Genomic DNA, 24,427 nt, shown 5'->3' with positions numbered 1-24,427 from the left:
GGTTCCTCCCCATCATATCAGTGCAGGTTCTTCCCCACCATATCAGTGCAGGTTCCTCCCCATCATATCAGTGCAGGTTCCTCCCCATCATATCAGTGCAGGCCCCTTCCCCACCATATCAGTGCAGGTTCCTCCCCATCATATCAGTGCAGGTTCCTCCCCATCATATCAGTGCAGGCCCCTTCCCCACCATATCAGTGCAGGTTCCTCCCCACCATATCAGTGCAGGTTCCTCCCCACCATATCAGTGCAGGTTCCTCCCCACCATATCAGTGCAGGTTCCTCCCCATCATATCAGTGCAGGTTCCTCCCCACCATATCAGTGCAGGTTCCTCCCCACCATATCAGTGGAGGTTCCTCCCCATCATATCAGTGCAGGTTCCTCCCCATCATATCAGTGCAGGTTCTTCCCCACCATATCAGTGCAGGTTCCTCCCCATCATATCAGTGCAGGTTCCTCCCCATCATATCAGTGCAGGCCCCTTCCCCACCATATCAGTGCAGGTTCCTCCCCATCATATCAGTGCAGGTTCCTCCCCACCATATCAGTGCAGGCCCCTTCCCCACCATATCAGTGCAGGTTCCTCCCCATCATATCAGTGCAGGTTCCTCCCCATCATATCAGTGCAGGTTCCTCCCCACCATATCAGTGCAGGTTCCTCCCCATCATATCAGTGCAGGTTCCTCCCCACCATATCAGTGCAGGTTCCTCCCCACCATATCAGTGCAGGTTCCTCCCCACCATATCAGTGCAGGTTCCTCCCCACCATATCAGTGCAGGTTCCTCCCCACCATATCAGTGCAGGTTCCTCCCCACCATATCAGTGCAGGTTCCTCCCCATCATATCAGTGCAGGTTCCTCCCCACCATATCAGTGCAGGTTCCTCCCCACCATATCAGTGGAGGTTCCTCCCCATCATATCAGTGCAGGTTCCTCCCCACCATATCAGTGCAGGCCCCTTCCCCACCATATCAGTGCAGGTTCCTCCCCACCATATCAGTGCAGGTTCCTCCCCATCATATCAGTGCAGGTTCCTCCCCATCATATCAGTGCAGGTTCCTCCCCATCATATCAGTGCAGGTTCCTCCCCATCATATCAGTAGTCAGTAGTGAATGTTGTAGGAAATGTTATAAAACAGACAAAGTATTTTCATTTATTTTAAGAATAAAAGAAGGCGTGTCACGGCTGAATTCCGTGGTGACTCCGCCCATCAAACTCCACCTATAACTATAATATCACCTTTGGGTGGACAGACCCTTTAAGAAACAATCCAAGTCTGGTTGTTTGTCAGTTCTGTATTTCTCCATATGGGACATGTCATAAATCGGAATTCCCCTTTAATATACATAATATACACATTACAATATCATCCATTCAAACTATTTTTCGAACAAAAACCAGGTGGGGCTTTACCTGTACTGTACCTTGCAGGGTCTAATATATATATATAAATACACCAAAATACCAAAAAGGCTTAAAAAATAAACAAATCTTTAATTTCCATATACAAAGGGTTAGATTTTAAAAAGTTGATCACAACTGGTTAACACCACAGTTACTGTAAGTCTGTCCAGGATGTGCTGGTCCTGGCTGAAGAATCACGAAAACTGGAAATGTACAGTGACCATCAATAATCTGCCAATGAGATCGCAGTGGGCGTGGCCAGGATCGCAGGGTGTCACCTGAGCTCCATATAAAGATTTCATGGCGCCCCCAATCATTGGCTCCTTAAACTTTGATCACATGACGCTGCATCACTGCCTAATATTTATTGATCATATCCCCAATGTATAAAACTTTCCTCTGAGGTCTCATCAGTTTCTCCTGATTGTCCCAGACGGGTCTATTTATAAAGACGTGAATGTGACCTTCTCCAAACATTCTCTGGTGGAGAATCCTCCCGGTCCATGTGCGTTATATGAGACCAATTCCCCACCAAAGAATGTTCACTGAAAGTCACAGCCAATCCTTTATCAATAAATGATCCCCTTTCTGAACATAAAAGTTATTTGTACCAAAAGTAGCCGAGATTGACCAAAAATATCAACCAGATGGATTCCACAATGTGAGGACATTCATGGTGGAGCAGGAAGAGAGGCCGTATTAGGGCGGAGGAAAAGGGGAGCACAGCTCATGGAGGTACAGCGGGATGAGGGGGTGCAGCGGGATGAATGGGGTGCAGCGGGATGAATGGGGTGCAGCGGGATGAGGGGTGCAGTGGGATTAGGGAGTGCAGTGGGATGGTGAGGGGGTGTAGCAGGATGTGGGGTGTAGTAGGATGAGGGGTGCAGTGGGATTAGGGAGTGCAGTGGGATGGTGAGGGGGTGTAGCAGGATGTGGGGTGTAGTAGGATAAGGGAGTGCAGTGGGGTGTGGGAGTACAGCAGAATGAGGTAGTGCAGCGGGATGAGGGGGTGCAGCGGGATAAGGAAGTGTAGCGGGATGAGGGGGTGCAGTGGGATGTCTGAGTACAGCGGGATGAGGGGGGGTCAGTGGGATTAGGGAATGCAGTGGGATGGTGAGGGGGTGTAGCAGGATGTGGGGTGTAGTAGGATAAGGGAGTGCAGTGGGGTGTGGGGGTACAGCAGAATGAGGTGGTGCAGCGGGATAAGGAAGTGCAGTGGGATGAGGGGGTGCAGTGGGATGTCTAAGTATAGCGGGATGAGGGGGGTGTATTTGGTGGCTTATTCTCTCTCCTCCACTATGGAGGTCAGGTGATACCAGCAGGATACCCCCTTCCCTCTGCTCAGCTCTTGCTTGGTAAATACCCATCTCTTATCTTTTGCTCTCGGTTGTATGGAGAAGCTCGATGGGGAAATTCCCAGGACTCACTTATTTTTAGCTGCCATATACTGTAGATGAAGTGAAAGTATTTTGTGGTTTAGGGAGTTTAGAAGGGACTTTTCCCGTCCCGGCTTGTGAAGGACAATCAGAAATGTGGTAGGTGAAAGGGAGGCCGGAATTTCCCAATTTTTCCCCAAACCAACAACTACGATATGGAAGACCAAAGTGACCTCATCAAAGATGGCCGAAACCATGGAAGAAACCAGCCGAGTGTGGACCATATTACACCTTATATACTGACATACCGAATACTTCCTTTTATACTGCCTCATATACCTCCCTATATACAATTCTATATTCTTCCCTGTATACAGCCTGATATACATCCTCTGATATACACTCTCCTATATACAGCTTCATATACACTCTCCTATATACAGCCTGATATACACTCTCTTATATACACTCTCCTATAAACAGCCTGATATATACTCTCCTATATACAGCCTGATATACACTCTCTTATATACACTCTCCTATATACAGCTTCATATACACTCTCCTATATACTCTCCTATATACAGCCCGATATACACTCTCCTATATACGGCCTCACATTGGGTGGATGGAAGATTGTACAATGATGAAGCAGACCCCCCACTGCCCCTCATTGGCAGAGCAGATGCATTTTTCCCTTTTCTGGTTAAACAGTCAAATACCAAAAAAAATCATTACAGGAAATACATCGCCCCATTCTGACCAAGTCTGGTCCTCCACAATGGCGGCCCCATTGGTTATCCTCCATGCTCAGGGCTCTCTGGCACTTTGTGGAGGAATGTTCAGGGCCGGGACAGGGCGGTAAGGTCATGGGTTGGTTTGGGCGGTGAGGTCATGGGTTGGTTTGGGCGGTGAGGTCATGGGTTGGTTTGAGCGGTGAGGTCATGGGTTCATTCGGGCGGTGAGGTCATGGGTTCATTCGGGCGCTGAGGTCATGGTTTCGTTCAGGCGCTGAGGTCATGGGTTGGTTTGGGCGGTGAGGTCATGGGTTGGTTTGGGTGGTGAGGTCACGGGTTGGATTGGGCGGTAAGGTCAGGTCACGGGTTGGTTTGGGCGCTGAGGTCATGGGTTGGTTTGGGCGGTGAGGTCACGGGTTCGTTCGGGCACTGAGGTCATGGGTTCGTTCGGGCGCTGAGGTCATGGGTTCGTTCGGGCGCTGAGGTCATGGGTTGGTTTGGGCGGTGAGGTCACGGGTTGGTTTGGGCAGTAAGGTCAGGTCACGGGTTGGTTTGGACGGTGAGGTCATGGGTTGGTTTGGGCGGTGAGGTTACGGGTTGGTTTGGGCGGTGAGGTCACGGGTTGGTTTGGGCGGTGAGGTCACGGGTTGGTTTGGGCGGTGAGGTCACAGGTTGGTTTGGACGAAGAGGTCATGGGTTGGTTTGGGCGGTGAGGTTACGGGTTGGTTTGGGCGGTGAGGTCACGGGTTGGTTTGGGCGGCAGGGTCAGGTCACGGGTTGGTTTGGGCGGTGAGGTCATGGGTTGGTTTGGGCGGTGAGGTTACGGGTTGGTTTGGGCGGTAAGGTCATGTCGCGGGTTGGTTTGGGTGATGAGGTCATGAGTTGGTTTGGGCGGTGAGGTCATGGGTTGGTTTGGGCGGTAAGGTCAGGTCACGGGTTGGTTTGGGCGCTGAAGTCATGAGTTGGTTTGGGTGATGAGGTCATGGGTTGGTTTGAGCGGTGAGGTCATGGGTTCGTTCGGGCGGTGAGGTCATGGGTTCATTCGGGCGCTGAGGTCATGGGTTCCTTCGGGCGCTGAGGTCATGGGTTGGTTTGGGCGGTGAGGTCATGGGTTTGTTTGGGTGGTGAGGTCACGGGTTGGATTGGGCGGTAAGGTCAGGTCACGGGTTGGTTTGGGCGCTGAGGTCATGGGTTGGTTTGGGCGGTGAGGTCACGGGTTCGTTCGGGCACTGAGGTCATGGGTTCGTTCGGGCTCTGAGGTCATGGGTTGGTTTGGGCGGTGAGGTCACGGGTTGGTTTGGGCAGTAAGGTCAGGTCACGGGTTGGTTTGGATGGTGAGGTCATGGTTTGGTTTGGGCGGTGAGGTTACGGGTTGGTTTGGGCGGTGAGGTCACGGGTTGGTTTGGGCGGTGAGGTCACGGGTTGGTTTGGGCGGTGAGGTCACGGGTTGGTTTGGACGAAGAGGTCATGGGTTGGTTTGGGCGGTGAGGTTACGGGTTGGTTTGGGCGGTGAGGTCACGGGTTGGTTTGGGCGGCAGGGTCAGGTCACGGGTTGGTTTGGGCGGTGAGGTTACGGGTTGGTTTGGGCGGTAAGGTCATGTCGCGGGTTGGTTTGGGTGATGAGGTCATGAGTTGGTTTGGGCGGTGAGGTCATGGGTTGGTTTGGGCGGTAAGGTCAGGTCACGGGTTGGTTTGGGCGCTGAAGTCATGAGTTGGTTTGGGTGATGAGGTCATGGGTTGGTTTGGGCGGTGAGGTCATGGATTGGTTGGGTTTTATCACACTGTGCCTATGTTAGGTTAGTGATGCACTTCGGTTGTATTCTATTTGGTATAGTTAGACTCACAATATTGAACTGGCTCATATTAAGCTTGTGGCAGTGACATAGCTAAAGAGGCAGGAGCCCCCGGAACATATGGAACCAGAAATCCCCATCGTAAAGACTCCCCCCATTTTTCCTAATGAAAGTTACACTGAAGCAGAGGGGAATGGGTGAGGCAGGACATCCCCTGGGGGGCAGCTTATAACTGGTATGTTATAAGCTGCACTTTCCACCATGGGGAATCTCCTGTAAACAGCCCCCCTAGTGCATCTTCCATCTGGTGCAGTAAAGTGTGAGGGGGAGGGGCAGTGTCTACAATAGAGAATAACACATTACACCTAATACTTCTAGTAATGCCTCACATTACCATACACAACTCCTCCCACCGTCATTCATAACTCCCCCCATTACCATACACAACTCCCCCCATCGACATACATAACTCCTCGCATTACCACGCACAACTCCTCCCACTGTCATACATAACTCCTCGCATTACCACGCACAACTCCTATTGTCATTCATAATTCCTTCCATTACCATACACAACTCCTCCCACTGTCAAACATAACTCCTCCCATTACCATACACAACTCCTCCCACTGTCATTCATAACTCCTCCTTTTACCACACATAACTTCTCCCACTGTCATGCATAACTCCTCCCACTGTCATATCCTGCTCCTCCCAATGCCATACATAACTCGTCCAATTACCATACACAACCCCTCCCATTACCATACACAGCCCCTCCCAATGCCATACACAACTCCTCCCATTACCATACACAACTCCTTTCACTGCCATACACAACTCCTCCCATTAGCATACACAACTCCTCCCACTGTCCCATACAATTTATTCCACAATCTCACATACATCATTTCCCTGCTCATAGCTCTTTCCATTATGCCACGTGACTCCTCAATTGCACTCTCATGTGGTTAGTCAATTTTCTCCACATAGTCCCTCCCATTGATCAATATAACCCCTCCCACTATTCTATGTAAATCCCCCCCAAAGCTTGGTAGCAGCTGATTTGAATTGTCTTATAATAGAGCCATTTCATTGTTCCTCTCATACCCTGCGAAGGAGCAATCTTCGATTTATGAAAATAGTCTGGGATGGGCAATGTCTCTCCAAATCTCCACTATAATGACTTAGGATCGGTCTGTCTCTGGATCTTCTCTGCAATGATCATGACCTGGGAGCCACCTATTTCTGGATCTCCTCTGCAATGATCGTGACCTGGGAGCCACCTATTTCTGGATCTCCTCTGCAATGATCGTGACCTGGGAGCCACCTATTTCTGGATCTCCTCTGCAATGATCGTGACCTGAAACTGGACCATCTCTGCATTATCTGTACGACAATCGTGACTTGGGATTGGTCCATCTCTGGATCTACTATACAACAATAGTGACCTGGTACTGTTTTTTCTCTGGAACTCCTCTTTAATGATCATGGCTTGGAAGTGGTCTATCTCAAGATCTTCTCTTTAACAATCATGATCTGCAATCGGTCTATCTTTATATCTCCTCCTTAACGACCATGGCTTGGGCTCAATCCATCTCCGAATCTCTTGTACAAGAATAGTGACTCTGGATCTGATCTTTATGGATCGTGACCTGGGATCACTCTTTCACTGGATCTCTTCTATAGCAATCATCACCTAGGACAAGTCCATCTCTGGATCTCCTCTATAATGATCATGACTTGAGACCGGTCTATCTCTGCATCTCCTCCGTAACATTAGTGACCTGAGGCCAGTCTTTCTCTGGATCTCCTCCTCCGTGAGAATTGTTATTTATTTAGATTGTATTTTATTAATACGTTTTAAGTGCATCTCTTGATCTCCTCTATAATGATAATGACATGAGGCCGGCCTATCTGTGGATCTCCCCATAGCAATCATGACCTGGAACAAGTCTATCTCTGGATCTCCTCTATGACTATAATGACTCAGGATCAGTCTCTATAATGATAGAGTCCTGGGAGAGGTCTATCTCTGGAACTCTTGATGACCTGGGACACATGATGTCCCTCCATTCTGTCTTCAAATTTCTCACTAAAATTTTGCAAGGCGGGACACACACTTTTTGCACAGTAGCCAAGCTTTTCAAAGCAACGGAATGAACTGGGTCAGACAGATTGGGGGCCAAAGACCTTATTCACAGCGGAGTTCCCAGTCAATGGCGATGGCCATCCAGGATCCCCTATGTTTTTGGAGACAAATAATGTTTCTTGTGGATTGCAGTTCACGTCATATCTGCTCAGTCACTATCTACATGAAAGAGAGAAGAAGTTATATTACTCCATATGTTTATAGATGTGAGTATATTCATAAGTTACATCATAATTGCTCAGTGTATAGTGCAGCTGCATGACGCTATGTATGGTGGTAATCCATATTGTATGGGATGGGTGACAACTTAAAAGTAATCAGCTTCTTTTTGGAGGAACCCTGATGTACCACACAGCTGATGAGGCTCATCTATTTGTCTGCAGCAGAATATGCCCCCCCCCCCCCCCCTCTATCTCCCTGGGAATGGCATGAAGGTCCACAAAAACGAGCTCATCCTGGTACTGTCCATACCGCTCATGAGAACCACCTCAGACAGGAAGGGACTAATGATCACCCATGCTGCTTGTATGACTACAGAGACAATAGGAACAATAAATTATGGATACTGTATAAAAATAATCTTAAACTCTTACCTGCCTTTCCTTGTTGGTACTCTCGTCGCCAGCAACCTGGAAGGAGATACGAGTCATGATTAACAAGATCTCTGGAAACAATTTTCTTTCTATGGGCTCAATGGAAGGACCTGGACTACTGATACACCCCCCCACCCCCCCTTGGAGATATAATAATAATACAAGGACGAGGCCCTTCCTGGGCCAACTTTCTGGCCAGGAAGAATAAAAACAGGCTCAGTTATTACAGGAGGCCATAAATTCTAGCCAGCTTCATCCATCCTATATAGCATCTATAGATCCTCCGATGCTGACAGTCATAAGGGCTCAAATGGGTTGTTCACAGAGATGGAGCCTTTGGTGACCATTGAGGGCAATCAGAGAGGAACAGAACCATCCGCTACCAACACTGCCCTAGACAGCTTTTCCCTTATAACAGTCAATTGTGTTGACTGTCCTGGGTCTAGAAGACAATAATTGGGACAAGCCCACATGTCTGCTTCTATGGTTGGAGACAGATATAAGCTTTGTGGATACATCAGACACTCTACAACTATTTATATTTACTGGAAACCTGCAGGCAGGAGGTGGATGCTATATGTAGTATGGGAGAGCTCAAAACTGGGAATATTTTGGTCAGATGTTTTATTACTGAATCTTTCCATGTTCAAGTCTCATAGAATATGTCTCTGCTCCATGGTGGCCATCTCCAGCTACTGAAATTCACTAGATTATCACTCATTATCTTACCTGTGGGGAAGGAGAATGGTTTCTTTAGCACCATGATTACAACCACTATAGCGATAATGAGAAGAACCACCAGCATGATAATGGAGTTCCGCACAGCAGGGGCCACGCCATATTGTTTCCCAGTCTCCTTGTTCTCGCCTGTCACTTCCAGCACATCTGCTGAGAAAAAAGCTGTCACTAGAACTAGAGTAACCAAATTCCCAGCTAGAGAAGTATCCCACCAGAGAAATACCCAACGAGAGAAATAACCCACTGAAGAAAAACTTAAACCGGAGAAATACCACACCGGAGAAATACCTAACTGGAGAAATACCCAACTGGAGAAAGAACCCCTCAGAGAAAAACTTCACCGGAGAAACACCCCACTGGAGAAATACCCAACAGGAGAAATACCACTAGAGATATACTCAACTGGAGAAAGACCCCACTGGAAAATACTATACTGAAAAAACACCCCACTGGAGAAATACCCCACCAGAGAAATACCCAACTGGAGAAACACCCCACTGGAAAAATACTCAAGTGGAGAAACATCCCAATAGAGAAATACCCAACTAAAGAAACACCCCACTGGAGGAATACCCCGTGGGAGAAACACCCCAATAGAGAAATACCTAGCTGCAGAAATACCCAACTGAAGAAACACCCCACTGGAGGAATACCCCATGGGAGAAACACACCAATAGAGAAATACCTAGCTGCAGAACTACCCAACTGGTGAAACACCCCACTGGAGAAATATCCCATGGGAGAAACTCCCCAATAGAGAAATACCTAACCAGAGAATACCTCAACGGAGAAATGCCTCACTGGAGAAATACTCCATTGGAGAAAGACCAAACTGGAGAAAGACCAAACCAGAGAAAGACCCATCCAGAGAGTAGCCCATCGGAGGAAAACGCCACTGGAGAAATACTCCAATGAAGAAAGGCCCAACTGGAGAAAGACCCTTCTGGTGATATCCCCAACCAGAGAAATACTCTTCTAGAGAAAAATCCTACCAGAGACATATCCCACTGGAGAAATACTAAGCCGGAGGCATACCCAACCAGAGAAAGACCCCACCAGAGAAATACCCCACCACAGAAACACCCAAAGAGAGAATTATCCCACCAGAAAAATGCACCCATATATGAAGGAGTATCCCAATAGATAAATATTCCAGAACAGATATGCCCCAGTCTAGAAATATTTCAGTGGGCCAATATATCAATACTTAGGTATACTCCATCTTGGGAAATATGTGAATATAAACCATACAGTCTATATAAATTAGACAAATATATAGGCAACGCTAATAAACCTGTAATTACTTCTCCAGGGCCTCTCCCATCCTCTGGAACTCCCTGCCCCGGTATGTCCTATCAGCCCCTAACCTGTCCACCTTTAGGAGATCCCTGAAAACTCATTTATTCAGGGAAGCCTATCCCACACCCACCTAACAACTGTCCCCGAGCCACCATCATAAAATCATCCCCCGCAACTACTACCTTTTGTACCACCACCCCCTCGCTTTAGAATGTAAGCTCTATGAGCAGGGCCCTCCTGTACCTTCTGTATTGAACTGTAATTGTGTTGTCTCCCCTCTACATTGTAAAGCGCTGCGTAACACTACTGGTGCTTTAAAAAAAAATTGTGTATAATAATAATAATATTAATAATAATACACACCAAATACCTATAATACACCATTTTACTCATTCCATTTAGTCATATATTTCTGTTTCATAACTCCTCCCATTACACCCACAACCCCTCCTATTACTCTACAAACCCTTCCCTCCTAAAACTTCCTCTCTTTACCCCATAACACCTCTTATTACTACCCAAACCATTGCCATTATACCCTGAACCCCTCCTTTTCCCCCCATAGCTCCTCCCCTTACTTGTACAACGCCTCCTATTACTCTCCAAACTCTTATTATAGGCCTAACCAGCCCACTACTCCATGTAACTCCTCCATATATGTCAATGTAGCTCCCTCCAGTGTACAGTACATTAGGTAACTTACAGGTGAGGTTCCCGCTTGCAGTGAGGATGACACAGGAGAAGTTGGTGGTGGAGGTGACATTTATGGTGACTGTACTGGTCACATTAATAAAGTCTTCGACCTGATCAAAGTCATTGTGAATGTGGCGTTTATGTATTGGTGTCCCATCACTGGCGTTTATCCACGTGATCTCTGGCTGCGGAGCCCCCCCTTGTGTGGTACAAGTGAGTTTCAGCTCTGGGTTCCTCTCACTTGGTGGGGAACTTGTGATGACTGGCGTACTGTAGTTTGCTGTGGGCACAGAAACCTTGTTAGAGGTGGCAGCCAATATGACATTGTGGATTAGGAGCTGTAATGGGTGCGGCAGCTGCCCCACATGTGCGTCTTATTTGTGTCTTACCTGTCACGTGCAGCTCTGTGGTGTTCTCCAGTAGTTTCTGAGTGGATGTTTCCTCACAAAATATAAAACAGTCGTATATTCCACTGTCATTCGACCACAAGTGTGACAGGTGGAGAGTGAAATCCCCATTACTCAGGTTGGTGAGATTCAGAGATGCTCGCCCTCGATATGCCTCATGCTGTTCATTTGTTGTCAAGCTTTTATTACTTACTCCAGCCACCAGTATATATTTACCATCTAATTTCCGCTGCCAGTATACCAGGAGGTGCTGTATGGGGCATGTCCGCTGCTGCAGCTCACAAGGTAAGGACACCGAGCCCCTCAATCTTGCTTCCAGAGCCTCACCAGAGCCCCAAACTACTAAAGAAGACAGATAAAAACATGTTTATCAGACCAAAAATGTGAAATTAAAATGATCCCATATATTGCAAATTTTTGGCAAAAATATCTCTCCCCCCTTCCTCTTGCTGCTTCCGACTGCTAGTCCCACCAGATGTGGTGATGTCACTTCTGTGCTGATTACTGTTCTCCTTGCTGGAGAGAAAGCCATACCCGAGGACCCCCAGTGCAAGAATCTCCCTGCTTCATGTCCTCTGTGGATCTGAGCTTCCCCACCTCTCCAGGTTCTTCATCATTACAGCACCAGTCATGGGGGGGGGGGGGCTCTGACAGGAAGCAGAAAAGTCCTGCCTCTGCCAAGATGGCTGCCACCACTAAGTGCAGAACAAGGCCCAGTAAGCTCTCACAGTTCACGTCCTCTTAAGGGAATATTACTTTAACTGGTTTCTATTTACTTTTATACAAAGTGAGGAAGAAAACACTCAAAATGGAGATTTCCAGGGTGCAGATTTTACGGCTTTTACCATTTCATAGATTATTAAATCCATGTTCATTGAGTTAATAATTAGTAGAGGAATGAGGCAGAAAACCTCATTGATCGATCTGTCACCTTCCCTCCATGCACCGAGCCTCGGTAACATTAACCCTCTCCACATTATTATACAGGATTCATCATAATTATGATAATAATATTATCTCACAAACCCAACACTAATATTAACCCTTCCAGTAATATTATGATGAACCCCCATAACCCCAACACTAATATTACCCCTTCCAGTAATGCCGCGTACACACGGTCGGACTTTTCGTCTACAAAAGTCCAACGGACGCCGACGGACTAAAGCTGGCTGGTAATCCGATCGTGTGTGGGCTTCTCCGGACTTTCAGCAGACTTTTTCAGCCTCAAATCCGACGGACTTTAGATTTGAAACATGCTTCAAATCTTTACGTCGTAACTACGACAGACCCCGAAATCCGTTCGTCTGTGTGCTAGTCCGACGGACAAAAACCCATGCTAGGGCAGCTATTGGCTACTGGCTATGAACTTCCTTATTTTAGTCCGGTGTACGTCATCACATACGAATCCGTCGGACTTTTGTGTGGTCGTGTGTAGGCAAGTCCGTTCGTTAGAAAGTCTGCTGCAAGTCCGCCGAAAGTCCGCCGGAAGTCCGCCGGAAGTCTGTCGGACAGGCTGTCGGACTTTTGTAGACGAAAAGTCCGACCGTGTGTACGCGGCATAATACTATAATGAACCCTCATAACCCCAACACTAATATTACCCCTTCCAGTAATACTATAATGAACCCTCCTCATAACCCCAACACTAATATTACCCCTTCCAGTAATACTATAATGAACCCTCCCCATAACCCCAACACTAATATTACCCCTTCCAGTAATACTATAATGAACCCCCATAACCCCAACACTAATATTAACCCTTCCAGTATTACTATAATGAACCCCCATAACCCCAACACTAATATTACCCCTTCCAGTAATATTATGATGAACCCTCCCCATAACCCCAACACTAATATTAACCCTTCCAGTAATATTATGATGAACCCTCCCCATAACCCCAACACTAATATTACCCCTTCCAGTAATATTATGATGAACCCTCCCCATAACCCCAACACTAATATTAACCCTTCCAGTAATATTATGATGAACCCTCCCCATAACCCCAACACTAATATTACCCCTTCCAGTAATATTATGATGAAGCCTCCCCATAACCCCAACACTAATATTAACCCTTCCAGTAATACTTTGATGAACCCTCCCCATAACCCCAACACTAATATTAACCCTTCCAGTAATACTTTGATGAACCCTCCCCATAACCCCAACACGAATATTACCCCTTCCAGTAATATTATGATGAACCCCCATAACCCCAACACTAATATTACCCCTTCCAGTAATACTATAATGAACCCTCCCCATAACCCCAACACTAATATTCACCCTTCCAGTAATATTATGATGAACCCTCCCCATAACCCCAACACTAATATTAACCCTTCCAGTAATATTATGATGAACCCTACCCATAACCCCAACACTAATATTACCCCTTCCAGTAATATTATGATGAACCCCCATAACCCCAACACTAATATTACCCCTTCCAGTAATACTATAATGAACCCTCCCCATAACCCCAACACTAATATTCACCCTTCCAGTAATATTATGATGAACCCTCCCCATAACCCCAACACTAATATTAACCCTTCCAGTAATACTTTGATGAACCCTCCCCATAACCCCAACACTAATATTACCCCTTCCAGTAATACTATAATGAACCCTCCCCATAACCCCAACACTAATATTACCCCTTCCAGTACCACTATGATGAACCCTCCCCATAACCCCAACACTAATATTAACCCTTCCAGTAATATTATGATGAACCCTCCCCATAACTCCAACACTAATATTACCCCTTCCAGTAATATTATGATGAACCCTCCCCATAACCCCAACACTAATATTACCCCTTCCAGTAATATTATGATAAACCCTCCCCATAACCCCAACACTAATATTACCCCTTCCAGTACCACTATGATGAACCCTCCCCATAACCCCAACACTAATATTAACCCTTCCAGTAATATTATGATGAACCCTTCCCATAACCCCAACACTAATATTAACCCTTCCAGTAATACTATGATGAACCCTCCCCATAACCCCAACACTAATATTACCCCTTCCAGTAATATTATGATGAACCCCCATAACCCCAACACTAATATTACCCCTTCCAGTAATACTTTGATGAACCCTCCCCATAACCCCAACACTAATATTACCCCTTCCAGTAATACTATAATGAACCCTCCCCATAACCCCAACACTAATATTACCCCTTCCAGTAATATTATGATGAACCCTCCCCATAACCCCAACACTAATATTACCCCTTCCAGTACCACTATGATGAACCCTCCCCATAACCCCAACACTAATATTACCCCTTCCAGTAATATTATGATGAACCCTCCCCATAACCCCAACACTAATATTACCCCTTCCAGTAAAATTATGATGAACCCCCATAACCCCAACACTAATATTACCCCTTCCAGTAATACTATAATGAACCCTCCCCATAACCCCAACACTAATATTACCCCTTCCAGTAATATTATGATAAACCCTCCCCATAACCCCAACACTAATATTACCCCTTCCAGTACCACTATGATGAACCCTCCCCATAACCCCAACACTAATATTACCCCTTCCAGTAATATTATGATGAACCCTCCCCATAACCCCAACACTAATATTACCCCTTCCAGTAATATTATGATGAACCCTCCCCATAACCCCAACACTAATATTACCCCTTCCAGTAATACTATAATGAACCTTCCCCATAACCCCAACACTAATATTACCCCTTCCAGTAATATTATGATGAACCCTCCCCATAACCCCAACACTAATATTCACCCTTCCAGTAATATTATGATGAACCCTCCCCATAACCCCAACACTAATATTACCCCTTCCAGTAATATTATGATGAACCCCCATAACCCCAACACTAATATTACCCCTTCCAGTAATACTATAATGAACCCTCCCCATAACCCCAACACTAATATTCACCCTTCCAGTAATATTATGATAAACCCTCCCCATAACCCCAACACTAATATTACCCCTTCCAGTAATATTATGATGAACCCTCCCCATAACCCCAACACTAATATTACCCCTTCCAGTACCACTATGATGAACCCTCCCCATAACCCCAACACTAATATTACCCCTTCCAGTAATACTATAATGAACCCTCCCCATAACCCCAACACTAATATTACCCCTTCCAGTAATATTATGATGAACCCTCCCCATAACCCCAACACTAATATTACCCCTTCCAGTAATACTATAATGAACCCCCATAACCCCAACACTAATATTACCCCTTCCAGTAATACTTTGATGAACCCTCCCCATAACCCCAACACTAATATTACCCCTTCCAGTAATACCATAATGAACCCTCCCCATAACCCCAACACTAATATTACCCCTTCCAGTAATATTATGATGAACCCCCATAACCCCAACACTAATATTCACCCTTCCAGTAATATTATGATAAACCCTCCCCATAACCCCAACACTAATATTACCCCTTCCAGTAATATTATGATGAACCCTCCCCATAACCCCAACACTAATATTACCCCTTCCAGTACCACTATGATGAACCCTCCCCATAACCCCAACACTAATATTACCCCTTCCAGTAATACTATAATGAACCCTCCCCATAACCCCAACACTAATATTACCCCTTCCAGTAATATTATGATGAACCCTCCCCATAACCCCAACACTAATATTACCCCTTCCAGTAATACTATAATGAACCCCCATAACCCCAACACTAATATTACCCCTTCCAGTAATACTTTGATGAACCCTCCCCATAACCCCAACACTAATATTACCCCTTCCAGTAATACCATAATGAACCCTCCCCATAACCCCAACACTAATATTACCCCTTCCAGTAATACTATAATTAACCCCCATAACCCCAACACTAATATTACCCCTTCCAGTAATATTATGATGAACCCTCCCCATAACCCCAACACTAATATTACCCCTTCCAGTAATATTATGATGAACCCTCCCCATAACCCCAACACTAATATTACCCCTTCCAGTAATATTATGATGAACCCCCATAACCCCAACACTAATATTACCCCTTCCAGTAATATTATGATGAACCCTCCCCATAACCCCAACACTAATATTACCCCTTCCAGTAATACTATAATGAACCCTCCCCATAACCCCAACACTAATATTACCCCTTCCAGTAATATTATGATGAACCCTCCCCATAACCCCAACACTAATATTACCCCTTCCAGTAATATTATGATGAACCCCCATAACCCCAACACTAATATTACCCCTTCCAGTAATATTATGATAAACCCTCCCCATAACCCCAACACTAATATTACCCCTTCCAGTAATATTATGATGAACCCTCCCCATAACCCCAACACTAATATTACCCCTTCCAGTAATATTATGATGAACCCCCATAACCCCAACACTAATATTACCCCTTCCAGTAATATTATGATGAACCCTCCCCATAACCCCAACACTAATATTACCCCTTCCAGTAATATTATGATGAACCCCCATAACCCCAACACTAATATTACCCCTTCCAGTAATACTATAATGAACCCTCCCCATAACCCCAACACTAATATTACCCCTTCCAGTACCACTATGATGAACCCTCCCCATAACCCCAACACTAATATTACCCCTTCCAGTAATATTATGATGAACCCTCCTCATAACCCCAACACTAATATTACCCCTTCCAGTAATATTATGATGAAGCCTCCCCATAACCCCAACACTAATATTACCCCTTCCAGTAATACTATAATGAACCCCCATAACCCCAACACTAATATTACCCCTTCCAGTAATATTATGATGAACCCTCCCCATAACCCCAACACTAATATTACCCCTTCCAGTAATACTATAATGAACCCTCCCCATAACCCCAACACTAATATTACCCCTTCCAGTAATATTATGATGAACCCTCCCCATAACCCCAACACTAATATTACCCCTTCCAGTAATACTTTGATGAACCCTCCCCATAACCCCAACACTAATATTACCCCTTCCAGTAATACTATAATGAACCCTCCCCATAACCCCAACACTAATATTACCCCTTCCAGTAATACTATGATGAACCCCCATAACCCCAACACTAATATTACCTCTTCCAGTAATACTATAATGAACCCTCCCCATAACCCCAACACTAATATTACCCCTTCCAGTAATACTATAATGAACCCTCCCCATAACCCCAACACTAATATTACCCCTTCCAGTAATACTATGATGAACCCCCATAACCCCAACACTAATATTACCCCTTCCAGTAATATTATGATGAACCCTCCCCATAACCCCAACACTAATATTACCCCTTCCAGTAATATTATGATGAAGCCTCCCCATAACCCCAACACTAATATTAACCCTTCCAGTAATACTTTGATGAACCCTCCCCATAACCCCAACACTAATATTACCCCTTCCAGTAATACTATAATGAACCCTCCCCATAACCCCAACACTAATATTACCCCTTCCAGTAATACTATGATGAACCCTCCCCATAACCCCAACACTAATATTACCCCTTCCAGTAATACTATAATGAACCCTCCCCATAACCCCAACACTAATATTACCTCTTCCAGTAATACTATAATGAACCCTCCCCATAACCCCAACACTAATATTACCCCTTCCAGTAATACTATAATGAACCCTCCCCATAACCCCAACACTAATATTACCCCTTCCAGTAATACTATGATGAACCCCCATAACCCCAACACTAATATTACCCCTTCCAGTAATATTATGATGAACCCTCCCCATAACCCCAACACTAATATTACCCCTTCCAGTAATATTATGATGAAGCCTCCCCATAACCCCAACACTAATATTACCCCTTCCAGTAATATTATGATGAAGCCTCACCATAACCCCAACACTAATATTAACCCTTCCAGTAATACTTTGATGAACCCTCCCCATAACCCCAACACTAATATTACCCCTTCCAGTAATACTATAATGAACCCTCCCCATAACCCCAACACTAATATTAACCCTTCCAGTAATACTATAATGAACCCTCCCCATAACCCCAACACTGATATTACCCCTTCCAGTAATACTTTGATGAACCCTCCCCATAACCCCAACACTAATATTACCCCCTCCAGTAATATTATGATGAACCCTCCCCATAACCCCAACATTAATATTACCCCTTCCAGTAATACTATAATGAACCCTCCCCATAACCCCAACACTAATATTACCCCTTCCAGTAATACTATAATGAACCCTCCCCATAACCCCAACACTAATATTACCCCTTCCAGTAATACTATGATGAACCCCCATAACCCCAACACTAATATTACCCCTTCCAGTAATACTATAATGAACCCTCCCCATAACCCCAACACTGATATTACCCCTTCCAGTAATACTTTGATGAACCCTCCCCATAACCCCAACACTAATATTACCCCTTCCAGTAATATTATGATGAACCCTCCCCATAACCCCAACACTAATATTACCCCTTCCAGTAATACTATAATGAACCCTCCCCATAACCCCAACACTAATATTACCCCTTCCAGTAATATTATGATGAACCCCCATAACCCCAACACTAATATTACCCCTTCCAGTAATATTATGATGAACCCCCATAACCCCAACACTAATATTACCCCTTCCAGTAATACTATAATGAACCCTCCCCATAACCCCAACACTAATATTACCCCTTCCAGTAATATTATGATGAACCCCCATAACCCCAACACTAATATTACCCCTTCCAGTAATATTATGATGAACCCCCATAACCCCAACACTAATATTACCCCTTCCAGTAATATTATGATGAAGCCTCCCCATAACCCCAACACTAATATTAACCCTTCCAGTAATACTTTGATGAACCCTCCCCATAACCCCAACACTAATATTACCCCTTCCAGTAATACTATAATGAACCCCCATAACCCCAACACTAATATTACCCCTTCCAGTAATACTATGATGAACCCCCATAACCCCAACACTAATATTACCCCTTCCAGTAATACTATGATGAACCCCCATAACCCCAACACTAATATTACCCCTTCCAGTAATACTATAATGAACCCTCCCCATAACCCCAACACTAATATTACCCCTTCCAGTAATATTATGATGAACCCCCATAACCCCAACACTAATATTACCCCTTCCAGTAATACTATAATGAACCCTCCCCATAACCCCAACACTAATATTACCCCTTCCAGTAATATTATGATGAACCCCCATAACCCCAACACTAATATTACCTCTTCCAGTAATACTATAATGAACCCTCCCCATAACCCCAACACTAATATTACCCCTTCCAGTAATATTATGATGAAGCCTCCCCATAACCCCAACACTAATATTACCTCTTCCAGTAATATTATGATGAACCCTCCCCATAACCCCAACACTAATATTACCCCTTCCAGTAATATTATGATGAACCCTCCCCATAACCCCAACACTAATATTACCCCTTCCAGTAATATTATGATGAACCCCCATAACCCCAACACTAATATTACCCCTTCCAGTAATACTATGATGAACCCTCCCCATAACCCCAACACTAATATTACCCCTTCCAGTAATATTATGATGAACCCTCCCCATAACCCCAACACTAATATTACCCCTTCCAGTAATATTATGATGAACCCCCATAACCCCAACACTAATATTACCCCTTCCAGTAATACTATAATGAACCCTCCCCATAACCCCAACACTAATATTACCCCTTCCAGTAATACTATAATGAACCCTCCCCATAACCCCAACACTAATATTACCCCTTCCAGTAATACTATAATGAACCCCCATAACCCCAACACTAATATTACCTCTTCCAGTAATACTATAATGAACCCTCCCCATAACCCCAACACTAATATTACCCCTTCCAGTAATATTATGATAAACCCTCCCCATAACCCCAACACTAATATTACCCCTTCCAGTAATATTATGATGAACCCTCCCCATAACCCCAACACTAATATTACCCCTTCCAGTAATATTATGATGAACCCTCCCCATAACTCCAACACTAATATTAACCCTTCCAGTAATATTATGATGAACCCCCATAACCCCAACACTAATATTAACCCTTCCAGTAATATTATGATGAACCCCCATAACCCCAACACTAATATTACCCCTTCCAGTAATATTATGATGAACCCCCATAACCCCAACACTAATATTACCCCTTCCAGTAATACTATAATGAACCCTCCCCATAACCCCAACACTAATATTACCCCTTCCAGTAATACTATAATGAACCCCCATAACCCCAACACTAATATTACCTCTTCCAGTAATACTATAATGAACCCTCCCCATAACCCCAACACTAATATTAACCCTTCCAGTAATACTATGATGACCTCCCCCATTGCCCTAACATTAAAATGAACCATCCCAGTAACACTAAGATGAACCCTCCCCATAACCTCAATAATAACAATAACAGTAATGCTACAATGTACCATCCCTTTAACCCTAACACTAATAATACCTCTCCCTGACCCAATAACCACAACACTAATATTAACCCTCCCTGACATAAACACGTACACACAGGTTGAACTGGACCTCTTTACAACCCAACCCTCCCTGTAACCTCAACACTAACCCTCTTTACAACCCAACCCTCCCTATAACCCCAACACTAACCCTCTTTACAACCCAACCCTCTCTATAACCCCAACACTAACCCTCTTTACAACCCAACCCTCCCTATAACCTCAACACTAACCCTCTTTACAACCCAACCCCAACCCTCCCAGTGGACCTTTCCTGCATCCTCAACACTGACCCTGCTTGTAAACCAAACACCAGCTAATCCTGAAACAATAACACTAATCCTGCCCCTAACTCTAACACTGACCCTCCCTGTAACCCCAAAATCAACCCTGCCTGTAACACCAACACTAATTCTCCCTGTAATCCTAACAGTGACCAACTCCATAGCCCCAACACTACCCCTCCCTGTAAGATCATGACAAACCTATCTATAACCTCAATACTAACCCTCCCTGTAACATTCTGGTGAGCCTTCCCCAACACTAACCAACCCTGTAACCCCAACAATAACCCCCCCTCCCTGTAACATTATGCAAACCTTTCCTGTAACCCCAACAATACCCCCCCCCCTTAACTACCACACTACCCCTCCTTGTAACCCTCAACACTAACTCTCACCGAAATCTTAAAACTGATCCTTCTGTAACCCCAACACCAACCCTCCCTGTAATTTTAACACTGACCTCCACACCTACCCTGTAATCCTCATACAAAGCCAATATCTATGTAGACAGGTCCTCTTTTTCTTACCTATCAGACAGCAGACTCCGAGCAGCATCCACCTGTGATAGAGAGAGGGAATGTCAGATTTGTCATCATATCTGATTGGTCAGTGTGTGGTCACATGTGATCCAGGTCGGTCAGAAATGTATAGAGGTGACCTGACCGGTGATTCCCATCACCCTGTATATGTCCATCATACCGACTCTTCCAACCCAACCCTTCCTCTGCCCGAAAACACAGAACAACCCACCTCACCACAAAGACCCCGCTACTCCAACCCCCACCATAAGGGGGATTAAAGGAGACGTCCATCTAAACCCAGAGAGTGAGGCTCCACGACAAATATCCAGTCAAAGGTTGTTTTGTATCTTCCTCCTCCATGGTGTGAAGGAGCCTGAACCTGGTGTGCCGGTGTTCTGCCATATAGTGTCCTTGTATCAAATAGTGTCCGCCTCGTACTGCGCAGGCGCTGCGCCTGCGCAGTACGGAGGAGCAGGAGATGCCGAAAATGTCCGAAGGTGATCAGCTGACCATCAGCTGTACACGGCGCTCGGGCACCTGTTAGCGATGGCAGTGTAAGAGGGCCCCTCGCGGGCTCGCTTCGCTCGCCACGCTTCGGGCACGGCCTCGCTGCGCTCGGCAAATATTTATTCTAACTCTATGTCCACTTGGATAGTAGGGAATGATCCTGGACATAGGGTAAGAATAAATGCGCAGGCGCCGTGTACAGCTGACGATCAGCTGTTGAACTTCGGAGACTTTCGGCGTCTCCTTTGTCCTCCGTACTGCGCCTGCGCAGTACAGGGAGGACACTATATGATAGGGGACTGAATTCGACAAGACACCGGCAATTCCGGGACTTTCCGACTCCTAATTTGGAATAATCCCAAATAATCTCCCTTCTGAGAATTCTGTGTCCCATCAGGCTTGGTGCCTCCCCATCGGCCTGTTCAGGAGATAAGAGGCCCAACAAATGTGTCTGACCATAGAGTTCACCGCTAGGTAATCTCCTCTGTACAGAGACTGATGTGACTGGCTCAGTGTTCTCTGTACAGCACTCCGGTATATGTCAGAGCTATATAAATGTATAATAATAATAGTGTGTGACTGTGGGGGAGGGGACATTAGAGTGTAAGCTCCTCTGGTACAGAGACTGATGTGACTGGCTCAGTGATCTCTGTACAGCACTCTGGTATATGTTAGAGCTATATAAATGTATAATAATAATAGTGTGTGACTGTGGGGGAGGGGACATTAGAGTGTAAGCTCCTCTGTACAGAGACTGATGTGATTGGCTCAGTGTTCTCTGTACAGCACTGCGGTATATGTCAGAGCTATATAAATGTATAATAATAATGATAGTGTGTGACTGTGGGGGAGGGGATATTAGAGTGTAAATTTTTGTTTATTAAAAATCTTACAAACATAATAAAAACATATTTACATATATACAAAATAAAGAAAAAAATATATATAAACAAAAATAGCTTACATCAGCATAGCAAAAACATAAAGAAAACTAAATATACCAACCTAAACAAAGCCATAATCTCCACCTAAAACACATATAACTCATGCTTGCAGCCCTTTTTCAAAAATACAATCTCATATAAAAATCTAGGGGACGTGAAAGGACAGAAAGAAAGCCGCACACCCAGAGACTGACAAACAGCAGCTACGGAGACCTTACATTCCTCCACGTGTTTGTCCAGGCCCCCGGCCGCTACCTGTCCTTCTCAGGACCCTGAATCTTCCCAACCTCACCCAGAATGTCGTGCACCACCACCTCGACGGGAAGGACTTTTTTCCGAATGGAAACCTGACACCGTGCATTCCATGTGAAGAAACGGTCTACTAAGCTAACTAGAAAAAAATCAAAGTCCAGGTGAGTCTGAAAAAGCCCCATGACCACGCTGCATAAAGAAAAGGGATAACCAGAACCCCACCCACCCGCTTATAGACTTCTAAACTTAAGGGGCACTGAAGCAAGAAATGGTCCATTGTCTCCTCTACACCAACACACTTCGCACTTGGACAACCACAGTTCTCCACGGAGCAGACCCTCCCTCATAACAGGGCCTGGGCAATCCCTCAAGGCCAGTGGCTCGCTAAAGGCAGATTCAACAACCCTCCTCTCCAGGGCCTTCCTAGGAAGAGACTTAATTTCCTCCGCCGTCACTCGCCACTGCCGAAGTACTTTCAGGCCTGGAGTAAGGTAAGTCGGGAGCTTACCGTATCCGACTCTCAGGGGTTTCACTGGCCCATCATTCTCCCAGCTCTGCAGAAAATGCCTAAACCAAGACTGAAAAATGCCAACCCACCCAGGTGGTTCCAATGCCAGCATATTAATAAAATTGTGATTCAAAAACATAAAAAAAAAGACTACCACCGGGTTGACCATACCTAGGCTACCCATCCGCTTGGGAAGGTAGGTTACAGACCTCCTAATGAGGTTCAGTTTGTTCCTCCATAACAGCTGGAAGAAACAGCTGTAGATCTTCGCATAGAGAGACACTGGCAAAACACAGACAAAGCTAACATATAGAAATACTGGGATCAGGCAAGTTTTAATCAGGTCAATCTTTTCCCTGTAAGAGAGTTTCCAATCCTTCCAGCTGGCAACCTTGGCAACGGTATCTTGTAGCCTGCTTTCCTAATTTGCAAGGGCGTAATCCCCGGGACCAAATTTGAAGCCTAAAATTTGAATATCCTGCCAGAGCCCTGAGTAGGCATCCAGTAGCTCAAAGCCTTCACCCTCCTCTCCCATCCAGAAAACCTCACTCTTTTCCCGATTGATCTTCGAGCCAGATGCCTCAGCATACTGCTCCATCACCGAGACCACCTCCTCGACCT

At 45.2% G+C, this 24,427-nt stretch overlaps 1 protein-coding gene across 4 annotated transcripts in view; it reads right to left on the bottom strand.

Annotated features, from left to right (window-relative positions):
• Window positions 1-1,476: 1,476 nt before the first annotated feature.
• LOC141129528 (ICOS ligand-like) overlaps window positions 1,477-24,427 on the bottom strand; it is a 33,960-nt gene continuing 11,009 nt past the window's right edge. For 2 of the 4 annotated variants that reach the window (XM_073617615.1, XM_073617616.1), the window contains 6 exons: window positions 21,602-21,633; window positions 11,177-11,536; window positions 10,798-11,067; window positions 8,787-8,945; window positions 8,058-8,093; window positions 1,477-7,623 (listed from right to left, as the gene is read on the bottom strand). In XM_073617615.1, coding sequence (XP_073473716.1) covers window positions 7,613-7,623; window positions 8,058-8,093; window positions 8,787-8,945; window positions 10,798-11,067; window positions 11,177-11,536; window positions 21,602-21,633 — 868 coding nt within the window. In that variant the 3' untranslated portion in view covers window positions 1,477-7,612. The remainder of the gene's footprint in view (window positions 7,624-8,057; window positions 8,094-8,786; window positions 8,946-10,797; window positions 11,068-11,176; window positions 11,537-21,601; window positions 21,634-24,427) is intronic. The other 2 variants (XM_073617617.1, XM_073617618.1) reach the window with 2 other exon arrangements.

The sequence above is a fragment of the Aquarana catesbeiana genome, linkage group LG02 (genome assembly GCF_042186555.1).
Source record: "Aquarana catesbeiana isolate 2022-GZ linkage group LG02, ASM4218655v1, whole genome shotgun sequence".
Lineage (NCBI taxonomy): Eukaryota > Metazoa > Chordata > Amphibia > Anura > Ranidae > Aquarana > Aquarana catesbeiana.
Note: the sequence above shows the minus strand (reverse complement) of the source record. Positions and strands in the feature narration are given on the sequence as shown.